Source organism: Urocitellus parryii, chromosome 13 (genome assembly GCF_045843805.1).
Source record: "Urocitellus parryii isolate mUroPar1 chromosome 13, mUroPar1.hap1, whole genome shotgun sequence".
In the NCBI taxonomy this organism is placed as follows: Eukaryota; Metazoa; Chordata; class Mammalia; order Rodentia; family Sciuridae; genus Urocitellus; species Urocitellus parryii.
This window is the reverse complement of record NC_135543.1, coordinates 35,916,083-35,933,328: the sequence shown is the minus strand read 5'-3', so window position 1 is coordinate 35,933,328 and position 17,246 is coordinate 35,916,083. Positions and strand designations below refer to the sequence as shown.

Here is a 17,246-nt window from a genome sequence, read left to right as displayed (position 1 = left end):
ACTTTATTAAGAACATCTTATACTGTAATCAGATACAGCCAAAGAAAAGGGGTAAACAAACAGGGAGAGTTATCTTCCCATGTGCTACTGCCACCTCAGAACAGACTCATGTGGATGGCTGGAATTATAGTTGGCAACAAATGCTCTGTATAAATAAACTCATCAAGTAACACAATGTTCCCTTTCTATACAGAGAAGAACTGGGTTTACACTTTAAAAAGCTTTGATATAGTGCAACAGCTATGAAACAAGACTACATCTTTAGGAGCTATTTCTTAATAGAATACAAAGCAGTTTAGTAACTTTATGTTATTTCATATTATGTAAATTTTTAGAATGGAAAATTCAGAAAGGACCTTCTATCTTTCCCTAAAATAAGTTAATTTGTACTTTTGAGGTTTTTTTTTTTTTCTTTCTCTCTAAAGAGTTCTCAGAACCAGTTCAGTAACTATACTGCAAAAGATGAGTTGCTCATCTACAGTGACAACTGACAACCTAAGTTTGTTCTTTTAATTTTGCAAATCAAGATGACTGGGTCACCCCAGCTTTTGCTGATTCTGAAGGATTTCTTATAGAAAAACCCTGATTCGGAGTGCATGTGAAAGAGGTACCAAAAAAGTTGCATTTGGAATGGTTTTCCTTAAGGGAGGGTGGCTGTTGAGCACAACTGACTTTCTCAGACTCCAGGTTCTCCCCTATGGACTTTTACTTACTGTAGTGATGGAAGGAGCAGAGGGAGTGCCAGGGAATCTGTTCAGACTGCCACTCCAGCAACTCTCTGCACTGTTTGTGGAGAAAAGAGTGATGGTATCCATTCAAACCATAGTACCCCTACTGCAAGTATGGTGACATGCTTTTCTCTTGAGGTGTCAGGCCAAACTGCACTCAGATGCATGATTTGCCTCAGGTACACAGTGAAGAAAATGCTCATGATTTAGAATTTGGTATTACAGTATCCCACCTAACCCCATTTCTTGAAAAAATTTAGCCTTCTTTTTAGGAAGGAAGACTATTCACTGCTAAGGCTTACCATGTTAACTATCATAAGGCGGAAAACATGACTAAAGCAGACTATTGTATGTGTTCAGTTAGTGGACTAACCAACAACTGAGGTTTGTGGAGGACTGGTCAAGGGGTGGGATTCAGGTTCTTGAGTACTATCACTTATCACAAATCTCATCAAGCTCTTTAAAAAAATAATGCATTTTTATCATAAATATTTAGAGCAGATACTGGCATCAAAATCAGTATCTAAGTTAGAAGTCTGTCTTAAATGGTGAAAATATTCCAACAAACTTCTAAAAGATTTCAAATCTTTCCAGGAGTACACAGTTTATAAATTAGTTTTAAATGGAAAAAATATATATTCTGAATGGATAAATCACCACTTTAGCAGATCATAAATAAGGTCAAGATATTGAAAATAAGTTAACATACAAGTTCTTGCTTTCACATTAACAACAACAAAAAATCTAACTTACTTGGTATACTTTCACAGCAGGTATAACCAGGTTTTGTAATTGTGCATTTGTTACCTCTCCCCCTTTGCTCTTTCCTTCTATTTCCTATACCTAGGGACAGAGGTACATAGCACAGGCAGATACCCCAATGTGCGGTTCTGGCTGCCGCACACCATTTCCTTGCTTAGAGTGATGTTATTACAAATGCTGGTCAGGACCTATGATTAGTAATTTATCAACCATATTACAAGTTAAGTACATTCATGGTTAAGTGGATTAGGTTCCCAGGTGAGCTTTCAATAGTAATGTGCAAGGGAACCTAACTACTACTGTTTCTGTGAGAAAATGTGTCCTAACTACCAAAGTTGTCTAAAACACTTTGGAATGTAAGACATTTATGGATGGGACTATTTTATATGCATCTGTTTTAGAAATAGGTCAAATTGTAAAAAATCACTGTTTCCAGAACTACAGTCTATCAAAACTAAATTTTGCCTTCTCTTTCACATGTGAACTAATTTTAACTATAATCTCTAATACTGAGAAACAAAGTGAAGCCATTTAGAATAGTGAGACATAATTGGCTTGTGGGATTTAAAAGATGTTTTATTGACTATCTACTTTGAATTTGCCTACAATGAGAAATGTCTAATGTAAAGCAATGGATGAGAAAAATGTTTATCCTAAGTCATCATTGAATACAAATCCACAGCTTAACAATATGATTTAAAAAGAAAGCTGGAGAGCATGCAAATGCTCTAACACACAGGGTTAGAAATAAAAGGTAAAAGTACATTTGTTTTGTATTTACATCTGTAAATATACAAATATAAAATTTACCAGATCAACCCTGTAGTGTAGCACTCTTAATTTCCAAATATACAGTCATTCAAAAACTTGAAGGGAACATTAAAAATGTCCCAGGCTACTTTACTGAACATTAATGAATATCGAGTTCTTGTACTATTAGAGCTAAAAATACTACTGTGTTTTAAGTTATACAGCTGAGGGAATAATAAAAGTATCATTTCATGTTTCTTTTAATCCCATAGATAGCTTTTTTTATCATAGGGATCAATTATGTTAAAAGGAGACTGATTTGACAAATAGAAATCAGTTCCGGAACCAAAGTTGTTCTCTTGGTAGAGTCTCAAAATTCATAGCATTTTCATATTAATCTATTCAAAAAATTCTAAACAGTATAATCAAAGGAGTCCCTATTTCACAATCTTTTTAGTCTATGATGGCAGTTGAAATGGAACTCCTACAATGCTATCTGAAAAGTTCTCTAGACTTCGATCTGACCCTACAAATGGCATCCATGTTTAGTGTTAAATTACTGACTTCTAGAGAGTAAGGAATCAAAAGTAGGGAGAGGCACAGAACCGATATTTGGGTTGGGGAGAAGGATGAAGATTAAGTTGGAACATTTAGTCCCTTCTATAATCAAGTCCTAACTATACCATAATAAAGTCTCAACCAACTCCTGATTAGTTCTTCCCCTTTAGGAATTAGATAGTATACAGTGATTAGATACTGAAAAAAGAAAATAATGAAAAACAATTGAAAATACATGAAGAAATAGAAACATGGACTTTCTCACAAGGCCCTGGATCAAAAAAATTTACAAAAAGACTGTTTGAAAATAATCACTATGTGAGCTTATTAATACACAGAGATCATCACTTTGTTTAAACTAAGTCATGTTAACTTACTAATAAAATAGTAAACAAATCAACATTTTAAACAATTTTATAAATTACTTGTCGCTTCTTTTGTTAGTATCACTCTCTCAACAATATACAAAAATAACGCTACAGGACTATCCACCTAACCGGTCTCCATGTCTTGCAAAGTCCTGGGCCCTGGAAAGAAACTGGTCGTCAATCTTCACTGTAGATGTCCCCCGCAAAGGGCAGGTGCATGTGGCTGCCAGTGACATTGGGCAATCGAGATAAGTCTGGCAGGCTTTGGATCCGGGACCTGAGTTCTTTGCGCACCAGGGAAACTCTGGCTAACTTGCGCTTGTATTCCTGTAACAGCAAATTATTTTTGTTAGTATTCAGGGACTCAAAGAGCTATCTAACATATGCTCTGCATAAAATCTGATTCTGTGCGAAATTTTAAAAAGACTACTCTTTGAGTTTTAGTATCCACAGAGGGATACTACAATCTTTAACTGCTGTTTCACACATGTACAAAGAAAACTAACATTGACATGCTTAACATTAGCATATAAGATTCTCAGGTATTCTTGAGTTTGGACAAGAAAAATTATAGCTAGGCGTGGTGATACACACCTGTAATCCCAGCAGCTCGGGAAGCTGAGGCAGGATTGCAAGTTCAAAGCCTGCCTCAGCAAAAGCGAGGTACTAAGCAACTCAATGAGACCCTGTTTCTAAAAAAAAAATAAAAATAGGGCTGGGGATGTGGCTCAGTGGTTAAGCACCCCTGGGTTCAATCCCTGGTACCAAAAAAAAAACAAATAAAAATGAAAAAATACATGTTCATTTTCACAAACACAAGCTGAAATTTAGCACTGTTTTCAATTGTGAACATTGGCAACAAACTACAGTAGTTATTATCATACCAGTGACTTTGTCTCTAACAGAAACCAGTTGCTTCATATTACATTACAGCTACAGCTATCTTGAATTACTGTTTACATCTACCACTGAATGTTATTAATAAGAAAGCATATATTATTGGACAAATTTTATAAGTGTGATAGCTTTAATTCAATAACTTGTTTCCCTCATAATGCTATGAATTTTATTTTATGCATTTATAAACGTTAACTTGAGAAGGTATTCTGGCTTCACCAGAATGGAAACTAAAGGCCCAAAAATAGGTAAGGAGACTTCTGGTTCAGCAGCAGCCCACCTATCCCCTCCTTGATTTATACTCAAAGAAATTAAAATCAGCATAATACAGTGACACAGCCACATCAATGTTTATAGCAGCTAAATTCACCAAGCTAGACTATGGAGCCAACCTAGGTGTCCCTCAATAGATGAATGAATCAAGAAAATGTGGTATATATACTCAATGGAATATTACTCCGCTTTAAAGAAGAGCAAAATTATGTCATTTTCCAGTAAATGGTTGGAGAATATCATGCTAAACAAAATAAGCCAATCCCACAAAACCAAAGGTCGAATGTTTTCTTAATATGTGGATGCACAATAAGGTGGGGGGCACTAGGGAAGAATAGTGTTACCTAAGATTAGGTAGAGGGAAGTGATGAGAGGGGAAAGAAGGGATGGAATAGGAAAGATAGTAGAATGAAATAGACATTATTACTATGTATATGTGACTACATTACCAATATGATTCTGCAACATGTACGCTCAGAAAAATGAGTAATTATATCCCATCTATGTATGATATATGAAAGTGCATAAATGCATTCTATTGTCATGTATAACAAATTTTAAAAAATTAAATTTAAAAAATAGGTAAGTACAGGAAAGCCTACAAACAGAACAGACCAAGGAAGCAGAAGTCTATTGGTCCAGTTACGTCCACATGTCCCTACATTTCCAATTTATCCTGAAGGTCAAGATGCAGTAAAAGTTAATTTAACATCAATCTATACTCTCAAGGTATGATTTGTTTTCCTCTTGCTTTCTCCCCCTAACCAGTGATATACCCTGGAATACCAGGTAGGTATCAGTATGGTAGCTCAGAGTGACATACAAAAGATAAGCACCAGGGTCAGTTCTGGTGGCATACTTCTCAACAGAACCTCCTGTTACATACCTACACGTCTGGTACATTTTTTGCTCACGGCAAGCTGCTACAGTGTAGCCATCTCTCTGAATCACATTAGTGAGCCTATATATATTATATATGACTTCAAATATAAAAGCATCCAGGTAGGCTACTCTTCAAAGTCTATCTTAAAAAGTCAAGTACAGTGGCATGTGCCCAGTAGTTCCAGCTATTTGGGAAGCTGAGGTAAGAAGATCCCTTGGGGCCAGGATCCAAGACCAACCTGGGCAACACAGCAAGACCCTGTCTCAAAAGAAAACATATATATTTTAATTATTTGATTCAAATGATATGTGGCAATTAAAAGTCTTCAGTCAAATGGCTACACTACAGAAAAATTAGTAAAAATAAACAAAAGCTTCCATTTATTCCAAGTCCATTATATACCTAGCATTAAAATCTGAACACGTATCAGCATCCTTTCAATAATCCCACGAGAAATTATCCTTCATAAGCGTATGAAATAATCAACAAAATATGAACAAAAGTTGTAGTCAAAAGCTTTTTATCACTCTAACAAGCAAGATTTAAATACCTGCAGTAAACTTTTCGATATTAGCTTGAAGGACAAATGAAACTTTAAAAAAAATGTTTTATATTTTTAGTTGTAGATGGACATAATACCTTTATTTATTTGTGTGTTGTTGAGGATTGATCCCAAGGCTTCACACATGCTGGGCGAGCATTCAACCACTGAGCTACAGCCCCAGTCCCTCAGATGAAACCTAACAATTACCTGACTGTATTAATCAGGCAATAGTCCTGAAAGTTTTAAACTGATTCAGTGGTGGTCTAAAAAAAGATTCAGAGAGTTCAGCCTCGTTTCTCTGGCAATGATTCTTACAATAATATATATGTATTACTTTGGTTCTGATGTACACTTTACAATACTCCTCTTAGACCAGAACCATCACAAAACCATGCAGGTGTTGTTTTAGAACGCAAGGTGTTGTCATGGCAGTCTGACAAGTAACAGGTGCATTTTTAAGCAGTGAAGATACACTGTTGAACAAAACAGGTGAAGTCTCCTGTCTTCATAAAACTAACATTTCAAGGGGAGGGGACATAAATATTATTTCAGATATAAACACAATGTCAAAATAAATAAATAAAACTAAGGCCAGGCACAGTGGCACATGGCTAGAATTCCACTGACTCAAGAGGCGGAAGCAGGAGGATCCCAAGTTCAAGGCCAGCCTCAGCAACTTAGTGAGGCCCCAAGCAATTCAGTGAGACCCTGTCCCAAAATAAAAGGGGGGTGGGCTGAGGCTGTGGCTCAGTGGCAGAGCGCTTGCCTAGCATGTGTGAGGCAATGGGTTTGATCCTTAGCACCACATTAAAATAAATAAAGGCATTCTGTCCATCTTCTACAAAAATAAATAAATAAATAAAATAAAAATAAAAGGGGGGTGAGGGTGTGTGCTGGAGATGTGGCTCAGTGGTTAAGCATCCCTACTTCAATACCTGGTACCATGAAGTATGTATTATTAAGTATATACTTCAACGTGTGTGTGTGTGTGTGTGTGTGTGTCCCAGTGCAGCTGACATCTAGAACATGATACAGACGTTTTAGAACCCCAGAAGTCTTTGTCATACTACTTTTCCCAACTTTTTCTTTTTTTTTCAGTATTGGGGACTGAACCAAGGGCCTCGTGTTTGTTAGGCAACTGCTCTACCACTGAGCTACATCCCTAGCCCTTTTGTTTTGAGACAGTTTCTAAGTTGCTGAGGGTGTCCTTGAACTTTCGATCCTCCTGTCTCAGTCTACAATTTGCTAAGATTATAGGCATGTGTCACTGTACCAAGTTTACTTTTCCCAACTTTTAATCACTATTTTCCAAACTTAAATTGGGTTAAGGGCCATCCTTGATAATGTCTGTATAAGTCACCTACACTCTTATTTAAGATTTTGTATCTAAGTCAACTCACTTTTCAAAAACATTTTTTTTCTTTTTTAACATCTATGCAATCACAGTTTGTCCATCTTGGTTTTGACCCACGTATTAAACATTGGCGTTAAATGTTCTAAGGCAACACTACAGCATGGGAAACACTGCCAAACCCCCATTCTTCTCAACTCTGACTGCTAACAAGTCACTCCACTTCTCCCTGCAATCTTCCTCAGTCAACAAGGCCTACATCTATCCTTCATTTACCAATTCACCCTATACTTGCCCATGTCATCACTACTACCCTAAAGCATGTAGTCTGTCACAATCCTCAAGTCAGTGTTTTCAGTTTCACACCAAGGCTCACCTCCATTGGTAAAAACCCAAGTCTCTTCATTCTTCAATTTTTTACTCACATATTATAATTCTGGTATACTTTTCCACTTTGTCTAAAAGTTCTTCCTCTGTCTCTGCCACCTTCACTTCAGGCTCCCAAATAAAACTACCTCTGCATTGCCAAATGTTTGTCTGCTGTCCTTATCTTCTCAAAGGCAGAAGCCTTATTTATATTGACATCATACTTCAACACTAGTAAATTAGAAGGTGTTGATCTGCCTTGCTGGCACTGCAAGTGAGTCAGAGGTAGCTTGCAATCTGAACCATTAGAAAAACTTCTCTACAGCTAATACTTAGTATATACCAAGTACACAAACCTTACATATTTTCTAAGACCTACATGAAGACTAAACACTGCCACAGAAACTTTTTCCACCCTAGCCTCAAACTATGATGTGCTATTACTGTTTTTGTTTCTGTTGTTTTTTAGCCCAAGTTATTTCTGAACTTAACTGCTACCATTTTCTAGTTTCATTTCATATCCATTAGAGGGAAATGTACTTTATATAAATCTGTTTCCTTCAGCATCCAGGAAAGAACTGAGGGTTAACAGCCCCTCCACCCACATCAATACTCCATCAAGTCAGGAGATCTGAATGAAGTACTGCCTCCTTAGTGTACTACCAAAGAAACTTGGGCAAGGACTACCTATAATCATCTTACATGCACTTTTTTCCCCCTTTAGTTGTAGATGGACATAATACCTTTATTTTATTTATTTATTTTCATGTGGTACTGAGGATCTAACCCAGTGCCTCATACTCACGAGGCAAGTGCTCTGCCACTGAGCCACAATCCCAGCCCTTAGATGCTTTCTTTATACAAATAGAGGTATATTTTACAGAGTTGAGACTTAAATAAATTAATATGAAAGTTTTAAAATTATAAGGTGCTATATAATTGTGGTGCTATATAATTCTGGGATGGCATCAACAGGTGTATACCCAGCTATGCTGCCATTTTCTTAAAGATGCTAATAATTTTGCTCTTCTCTTTCACATATAATTGTTTTAAAAGACATGGAGAATTTTAATTGCATCCACATGGGGATCTTTAGGACCCAATTAAAGGCTGTGACTAATTCCAAGCTACATGCTTACTGTATTTTAAACCCACTACTGCAGATCATTTGTTGCAGCACAAAGAGAAATGCACAAAATCAGAAAGCTGAATCCTGATTCCAGTGAGCTAGCTATGTGTATTTCACTGAGATTTCAGGAAACTGTGAAAAACAAGTTAGGTAAAGGTCAGAGTCTTTTCCTCTCTTCTCTTTCTCTCACTTTTTATTTGTAAAATCCACCCTATCCAACTATAACAACATGATTAAGCTGGGCAATACCCAGTGTAAAAAAAATTATATATATATATCTCCTAGAACTTTTTTTTCAGCAAACAGTTGACATCCTATCATGATCATTAAAGATTTTCCATCCCAAGGGTGGCACACACATGTAATCCCAGGTACTTAGGAAGCTGAGACAGGAGGATTGCAAATTCAAGGCCAGACTCAGCAACCTAGCAAAACATGGTCTCAAGAGGAGAAAGTAGGGGGAAAGCTAGGGAGGTAGTTCAGTGTTAGACTGCATTGGGGTTAAGTTCCCATTGCTGGGGCAAAGGACATGACCGGGGACCAGACACTTTTTGCCCAACAGTATTTCTTAAAAATGGAGACAGTTATATTTTATCTCCACATAACACTTATTTCCACAGAATTCTGTAAGTTGCATCTATATAAACATCCAATCAATGTAATTTCTCCTGCAAATCTCAATAGATATCCTTACTTTTAAACCTAATCCCTCCAGTTCTGGCTACTTAAAATTTATTTCATCATTCTTCTGTTTTTGATTTAACTAAATATTTGGAGAATTAAAATAAGTGGGTTCTTGGATTTAAGAAGAACAAATTGATGTTAAAGGTAAAACTAATCATCTTCCACTCAGACATAATCTTCAGAATACATTATGGTAATCTTCACAATCCGGATTCCTTCTATCTGTTCTGTTGACCCCTTCATGGTTTTGTTCATATATTTCATCATGTCCTTTGCCTCTCTTAAAGAAGTTAATATACAAGTCTTCCTTAAGCCACTGCCTTTGACATAACTATTAAAAAGCTTTCTCATTTTTTTAAATCCACCAAACCTTACTTTTGCTTCATTTTGCTTGCCTTGGGATTGATTTTCCTTGCTGGGTTAGACAGGAAAAGTTAATTGGGGTATTGATCAAGACAGACAGACAGACAGACAGACAGACACACACACACACACACACACACACCACTTTTCAAAACAAGGCTAAGAGAGTTTCCAAGACTGTAAAGATTAGTCAATTCTGTTACCATCCCTAGGGGACAGAGTGCAAAGCACATGAAGATCTCAATAGTTTGCTCTTTACGAAACATGGCCAAACTTTGCATCTAATATTGGAATTCATGATTTTTAAAAATATAATATAGCAAATACATTCTCATTTCTTTTCATGTTACCCAGAACTTCCTGGATGGAATTTTTCTTTTCTTCCTGGATTGTGGGAAAATATTACTTCTTATTAGAAATTATTTGGTGCAAATGAATGTCATCTACAAAACTGTACTGCTTCCTTTACTTTATTTCAGGACTTACTATCATTCTCTCAACAATTCATACACTGCAAGATTTCATTAACCTTCTAGATTGTTAACAAAAATGTTGAAAAAACATAATGTATCAGGTTTTCTGCAAGAAACTCAATGCCTCAATGGCTATTGACTGAGTTTTGAAAACCAATACACTATAGCTACTACATTCCCATGTGCTTTCTAAATGCCAACCATTGTTCTACACTCTCCATTTAATCCTCATTGGTAGATTACACTAACCATGTGTTACAGATGCCAAAGTTGAATCACAATAAACCACTGGTATCTTCACCCAAAGTCAATATTAAGAAAAAGGGCTCAAAACTATAGACAGGCTGGCTTCAGGATCCTCCTACTTTATACTATCCTGCTTCTCATATTCTGGAATTATTTTGGGAATGGGTAAATCTGTCATTATAACATCTCTGGCATTAATAATGAAGGAGAGTTGTAATTGTCTCATGAATAACAGCATATGGGCCTTGAGATTTTTAAAAAATGAGTATACTAGCAACAACAAACAGGGGAAAAGATGAGGGCCTAGGGCTAACCCAATCAGCAGTGGTGCACATTCCAGGAAAAATGAACCCACTGACAAAAAAACTTTTTGGAGGGGTGGCTACTGGGAATGGGTTCCAGAGGCACTTCACCACTGAGTTACATTCCCAGGCTTTTTTATTTTTAAAAAAAGGATCTAAGTTGCTGAGACTGGCATTGAACTTGAGATCCTCCTGTCTCAGCCTCACCTGCTGCTAGGTTTACAGGGGTGCACACCACCATACCTTGCAACAATTACCATTTCTGATCTTGAGAGTAGTGGCAGTGGAGACGTGGATAAGCCAGGAGCTGACAGGCAGCATAAAAAGTTGGCTGTTTCTCTATTACCTAGGCAACTTTAAAATCAAGAGATGCAACTTTACGAAGTGGCATATAACATTTCCTCATTACTGAGACTTAAAGGAGGAAGCTGACTTAATTGTTACCTTTAGGTCTCCCTGTCTTAATCTATACTGCAGAGTTACTAAAGAATCACGCTGATCTCAGGGTTATGTCATCTAAGCTGATGTTTCTCAAATTGGACGTCCCATGGAACAGTGTTCCACATGGTCTTAAAGGCAGGCCAAAATTCAGAGGTGGGGCTCGTGTTTGGGAGCAAAAATAAAAAACGGCTATCCTTGCTACTGTCCTGCTCAGATCCTCAATATGCTAATATCGAGAGTGAAGCTCCAAGAGTGGAATCTGGTTTGCAACATTACTCAAGATCACTGAAACGTTTTTGCTGCACACTATCACCATCTTCCGAGCTAACAGTTAAACATCAAATGGGAAAGGATGGACCTCATTTTTTCTTCTAGTCATTCAACCACTTCTTCATCACCACTTGCAATAGCAAACTAACTACTTTATTCCTAACTTTCAAAGAATAATTACATTAGATACAGAACTCAGGTTGGTGGATTCTTCAAACCACTTTCAACGCTCTTCTTCCTTGCACGGATTGCTGAGAAATCTACTATAATTCTTTTATTTGTTCCTCTTAGATATATAAGTTGTTTGGCCCTTGGTTCTTATATTTTTTTAAGTTTTAGGTTTCTGTACTTTGAATGTGACTTGCCTAAATGTAGTCTTAATAGGTTCTGAGTTTCCAGGATGAGTGGTTTGGTGTCTATCATTAATTTTGGAAATTCTTTTTTATATATATACTTTATTTATTCATCTTATGTGGTGCTGAGGATCGAACCCAGTGCCTCACACATGTGAAGCAAGTGCTCTACCACTGGGCTACAACCCCAGCCCCTGGAGATTCTTAAGTCATTGATACTTCAAATGCTTCTGCTCCATTCTCTCCTTCTGCCATTTTAAGCATGTTTGTCACACCTTTCTAAACTGACCCTCAATTCCTGCATGTTCTGTCGTGGACTTTGTATTTTCATATTCTTTTTCCACTTTGCAATTCAATTTGGCAAGTTTCCACTTATCTATGCTCAGCTTATCAACTGTTTTCCCTTAACAGAGTCCAGTCCACTGTCACAGGCCCTTTTCATATGTTAGTGATTTGTTTCCAGTATTTGCCTTTTATTTTTTCTGAGCATTTCCACTTTTCTACTTACATAACTATCTGTTCATGTCTGCTTTTCCCATCAGAACCTTTAACATTAAATCAATTATTTTAAATTCATGACCTCAGAATTCCAAAATTTTGCCACACAGATCTGGTTCTCATGCTCATTTTGTCCCTTCAGACTGTTTTTTGCCTTTTAGTATGTCTTGTTAGCTTTTATCGAAACTCAAACATGTACTATCGGGTAACAGGGAGGTGAACCAAGTCTATGGTGTCAGGCTTTTGATAATCTGGCTAGGAGTGGAGCTGTTTAAGGTTTGCTGTAGATGTAGATACTAAAGATGGAAATTCACTACTTTATTAAATAGTCCTTTCACATTGGTGTCAACTGGCAGAACAGCCTTGTCACTTGTAACAAATCCACTGAAACCAGTACATTCAATTCCTCTTTTCAGATAGCTTTTGAAGTATCTGAAGACAGATATTCACATAAAATTTAACTGGCCCCAACTCTGATCTTCCTAGATCTCTCAACTTTCTCCCAAGGTATTTTATTTGCATTTCCTTGGCCACCCTGGCCCTGGCTCAGTATTAACTGTGGCAAGTTAACTTATTTTGTTAATGTAGAATCCAGGTTGAATAATGACATATGGTTGTGATTTAATCTGCTTCCAAAGCAAGAGAACTCTCCACATTCTAAATATTTAGTTTATTAGTGTAAGTTAACACTATACTAGCTGCATCACAATGCTAACACCTACATATCACCAGAGCTTTCTCTGATGAAGAGATGCTAAGCAGGGTCCTATACTGACAGTTAACTTGGGAGAATCTAAATGTAGGAATTTATAACGAAAATATTCAGGCAGGGAACAGAGATGTTGAGAAAATACAGTGTTTGGCAGTGATTCTCGTTGAATTTACAATGGTTAAGGGCCAATGTTTGGACCTACCAAGAACATTAACCAATAAATACACCTTAGTGCTAGTTGTAGTGACACACGCTTTTAACCCCAGAAACTCAGGAGGCTGAGGCAGAAGAATCCCAGTCTCAGCAACTTAGCAAGACCCTATCTCAAATAAAAAGGCTGGGGATATTGCTCAGTGGTAGACAGACTAAGACCCAAGGTTCAATCCCTAGTACTGCTAGACTAATAATTATAACGATAATAATGCATCTTAATTGTAGGTAGTCAGTCAGTCATGGATGAGTTTCAGAGGCAACCGTAATCAACTCAAAATGTAAGAAAATTTGTGCCCACGTGCACTTTCCAAAGCTGCTGACAACTCACTTCCATGTTCTCTTATTCTATAATCTGCCTTTCTGATGTTTCCCCAGTAATTATTTAAATTTTAAAAAAAATCCTCTATTTTAGGCAGTTAAGCCTGACAAGAATTCGAAGAAATGTTAGTCTGAATGACAAAAGGCTCTCCTTAAATTTTTGATAGAACTGCTTAAGATATTCACATTTGGATCTGGGGCTGTAGCTCAGTGGTAGAGTGCCTGCCTTGCACATATAAGGGCTGGGGATGTGGCTCAAATGGTAGCGTGCTCACCTGGCGTGCGTGGGGCACTGGGTTCGATCCTCAGCACCACGTAAAAATAAAATAAAGATGTTGTGTCCACCGAAAACTAAAAAATAAATTTTTAAAAAAAGATGTTCATATTTCAATTAACAAATTTGATGTAAGCAATAATATCAAAAGACCAGCCAAGATAGATATCCAAATAAGATACAAATTTGTGCATAGAAGATGGCTACAACTGATGCTTTTTTAAAAATGTTATTTATAATGATTTATTACTTTATTTATTTCAGTAATCAAACCTAGGGTCTTGTGCATGCTAGGAAAGCTCCTCTACCATGGAGCCACATCCCCAACATGGTTTTTGTTTTCATAAGACTAAAGGAAATACATCAAAATATTATAAGGAACTTAGTATATTCAAGGGAAATTTGAAAAATACTAACAATTTTGTGCCTCAGTGTTCTCATCATAAATAATTCATAAATCCTACCTCCTTTCCTATTTTATTGCAATATCAATAAAAATAGGAAAAGCACTTAGATCAGTGCCTTGGCACACAGTTAATTTTGAGTATTATTAAGATTAAATTGTAAAGAATTATCTCCCCTACAGTAGCATTTAAGTGCAACAGCAGAGTTTCAGACTAGGTATACAGACACTGGTGATTTTTCACCCACATAGTGTACAGAGGGTCTCGTTTATGGAACATTATAGGAACTGTGTGAATCTTAATTCTAATAAGCTACTGGAAGCTTCAAGTGCAACTGCAATTCCTGAGGAAAAGCAGTGGTTTTCATTTGTCAGTATGAGTACACATGCTCAAATGAAGGGAAAAGGCAATGATTAGTCAGAAAAAGGCAACAACATTGGAGTACAGACCAAAGTAAATATAGCAGTCTAGTTCCCTAGTACTAGACACCTTGATGCTGCACTCCTTCCTGGAGATGTCAAATTCTAAGTGATCAGCTGGCATATGTGAGACCAGCTGCTGGACAGGGGACACAATACCAGGCATGAAGAAAGCACATATAGTCATATCCATATTCTTTCCTCTTCCCAGTTTTCCTCTTGTCCTTGCTTCATCTTTCTATTTTCAGTTTTTGTTCCCTTGCCTCACCCTGTATTTACTATTAAAGGGAACTCTTTTAACAATTTTCATCATTTACAAAAGTATTGTAATATTTTCAGCAGTTCTGAATTACCTCCAATGCATCTCTAACTTTCAAAGTTCACTTTACTACAGTATATGCCAATAATCCTAAATGGCTTTAGTGATATCAAATTCAAGTTTTCACTAGCAAACATGTCAAAATTAACCCAAGATGAATCCATAGGCAGCACTTCAATTTTATACAGCTGAGTCTACAGATTAATGTGAGTGCTGATACTTGTGTTGAGAAACAAGAACAGAAATCAAACATGCTGAGTGACAAATATTTGGTCCACTCAGATGATCACTGGATTTCAGCTAATTGACTCTGACATTCTAAAGGAAAATAAGAATTGGGACTCATCATCAAAAATTCAGTTATCTAGATGCAAAGAGAATTTCATAGATTTAAATTTCATGGGATCTTTAACACCTCATAAAAAATGAGATGACAATTGTCACACATCTTTTGACAGATTTAAAGATTACAACAAGATAACAATTAAAATCAGCATCAAAATCTCCAGTTCAATCCATTAAAAACAAAGCCTTTTGATTCTCAGTTTCTTCTAACTACTACATCTTATTATTATTTAGCTCAAAGGGCACATTATTTTAAAACTGCATTGTCTATATTTTACAACTTACCTATGATATTCCTAATTTTATACCTTCAATACTTGGGACTTATAACATCAATAACTATAGTAAGGAATTCTGTAATTAAAAGAACTCTCTGGGGAGTAGAGGTTGTGGCTCAGTGGTAGAGCACTCTCCTAGCACATGTGAGACACTGGGTATGATCCTCAATGCAATAAATAAATGAATAAAGGTATTATGACCGTCTATAACTAAAAAAAAAAATAAAAATCTCGGGGGAGGAAAAAAATTAGCTCTCACAGTATTTCACTGATTTTGATGTATTGAAATTTATAGAATTTATTTATATACATTTTTGAGACAGCAGTATTTACCCAGGTAGAGAATCACCTTACTATATTAAGTTCAAATTTCATCAGCATTTCTCAAGAGTTTTTTCCCTTAAGTTTGCTCTTTTATGTTTCCAAAACTGCTTGGTTAGTTTGTCTACAAGACTACATGGTCTACCCCAACAACTAGTTTTCCATATACAAATGACTCCCACTGTTCTTGGCCCTTAACAACCTGGAGGGAACACTATTCCTTCTGTTCAAGGTCCAATACAGTTTCCTCACCACTGCTAGTTGACTAGAAAAGGATTGCACGAGGTTAACTCTTCTGAATATTTACACTACAGTGTCCTCAGTGACTCCGATCTTCTGACCTCCTGGTTCCAGGTACCTCACTTGTGGCATGAAGAATCTTTATGAATGCTCTCATCTTTACAACAGTACATGCAAAGATGTGAATTCTTCCTTCAATTCAATCCTATCAGTGTTCCATCTTCTAGGAGATACTGCCTCCTCTGGGGTGCCCATAGCATTCCTTCTCTTTCTTATAGCAGAGACATTATACATTTCATATACTGCAAACTTAATATCATTTCCTATATATCTTATTCTTTATCTATACTTATATTAAATAAGGATGACGATCTTCATCAATGACTTGAATAGAATTTATAACAATGGAAATATTCTTCTGTATCGGCACTACCCAAACTAGTAGTCAAAAGCCGTAAGTAGCTATTGAGTATCACCTGAAATGTGGCTGCTTCTACTGAGAAACTGAATTTTATATCACATTTAATATTTTTTTAAAAAATTTTTTAGTTATTGATGGACCTTTATTTTATTTATATGTGGTGTTGAGAATTAGACCCAGTGCCTCTCGTGTGCTAGGCAAGCGCTCTATCACTGAGCTACAACCCAGCCCCATATTTAATATTAACTAACTTAAATAGATTGTGGCTAGTGGCTACCTTTTGAGCACCACAGCCCTTTAACTCTATTAAATTCTTTATATTTCACCACTCCTATCCCTCCATTTCATCTGACTCTCTTTTAATTTTATTTCTCTTCATTACACCTATCTTTACATTTTATACAATAGATATGTAACATAATGCACAAGATATATTTATATACATCTTTACTATTTACTTAATACAATAAAGAATATCCTAGGTCTTATGTTTGTTATATTCTTACATTTTATTTTCTATTTGTTGTAGGAGAAAAAAAGCTGCTACTCAGTCTAATATCTTAAAAAGTCAAGAATATCTGCTTTTGTTTACAAAAGACAATGAACATCTGAATCAGAAAAGGAAGTTAAGGTGAACACCATACTTTAATTGAATCCAGACCTGCTGCCCTAATCAATTACATTCTTAAACACTGGAGGAGAAGAATAGAAAACACTTTACCAACTGGACATATTAAACAACT

The 17,246-nt window shown here is 36.4% G+C and overlaps 1 protein-coding gene across 2 annotated transcripts in view; it reads right to left on the bottom strand.

Annotated features, from left to right (window-relative positions):
- Positions 1–68: 68 nt before the first annotated feature.
- Rprd1a (regulation of nuclear pre-mRNA domain containing 1A) overlaps positions 69–17,246 on the bottom strand; it is a 61,347-nt gene continuing 44,169 nt past the window's right edge. Inside the window, exon 7 of one of the 2 annotated variants that reach the window (XM_077792278.1) lies at positions 69–3,493. In XM_077792278.1, coding sequence (XP_077648404.1) covers positions 3,344–3,493 — 150 coding nt within the window. In that variant the 3' untranslated portion in view covers positions 69–3,343. The remainder of the gene's footprint in view (positions 3,494–17,246) is intronic. The other variant, XR_013342366.1, reaches the window with a different exon arrangement.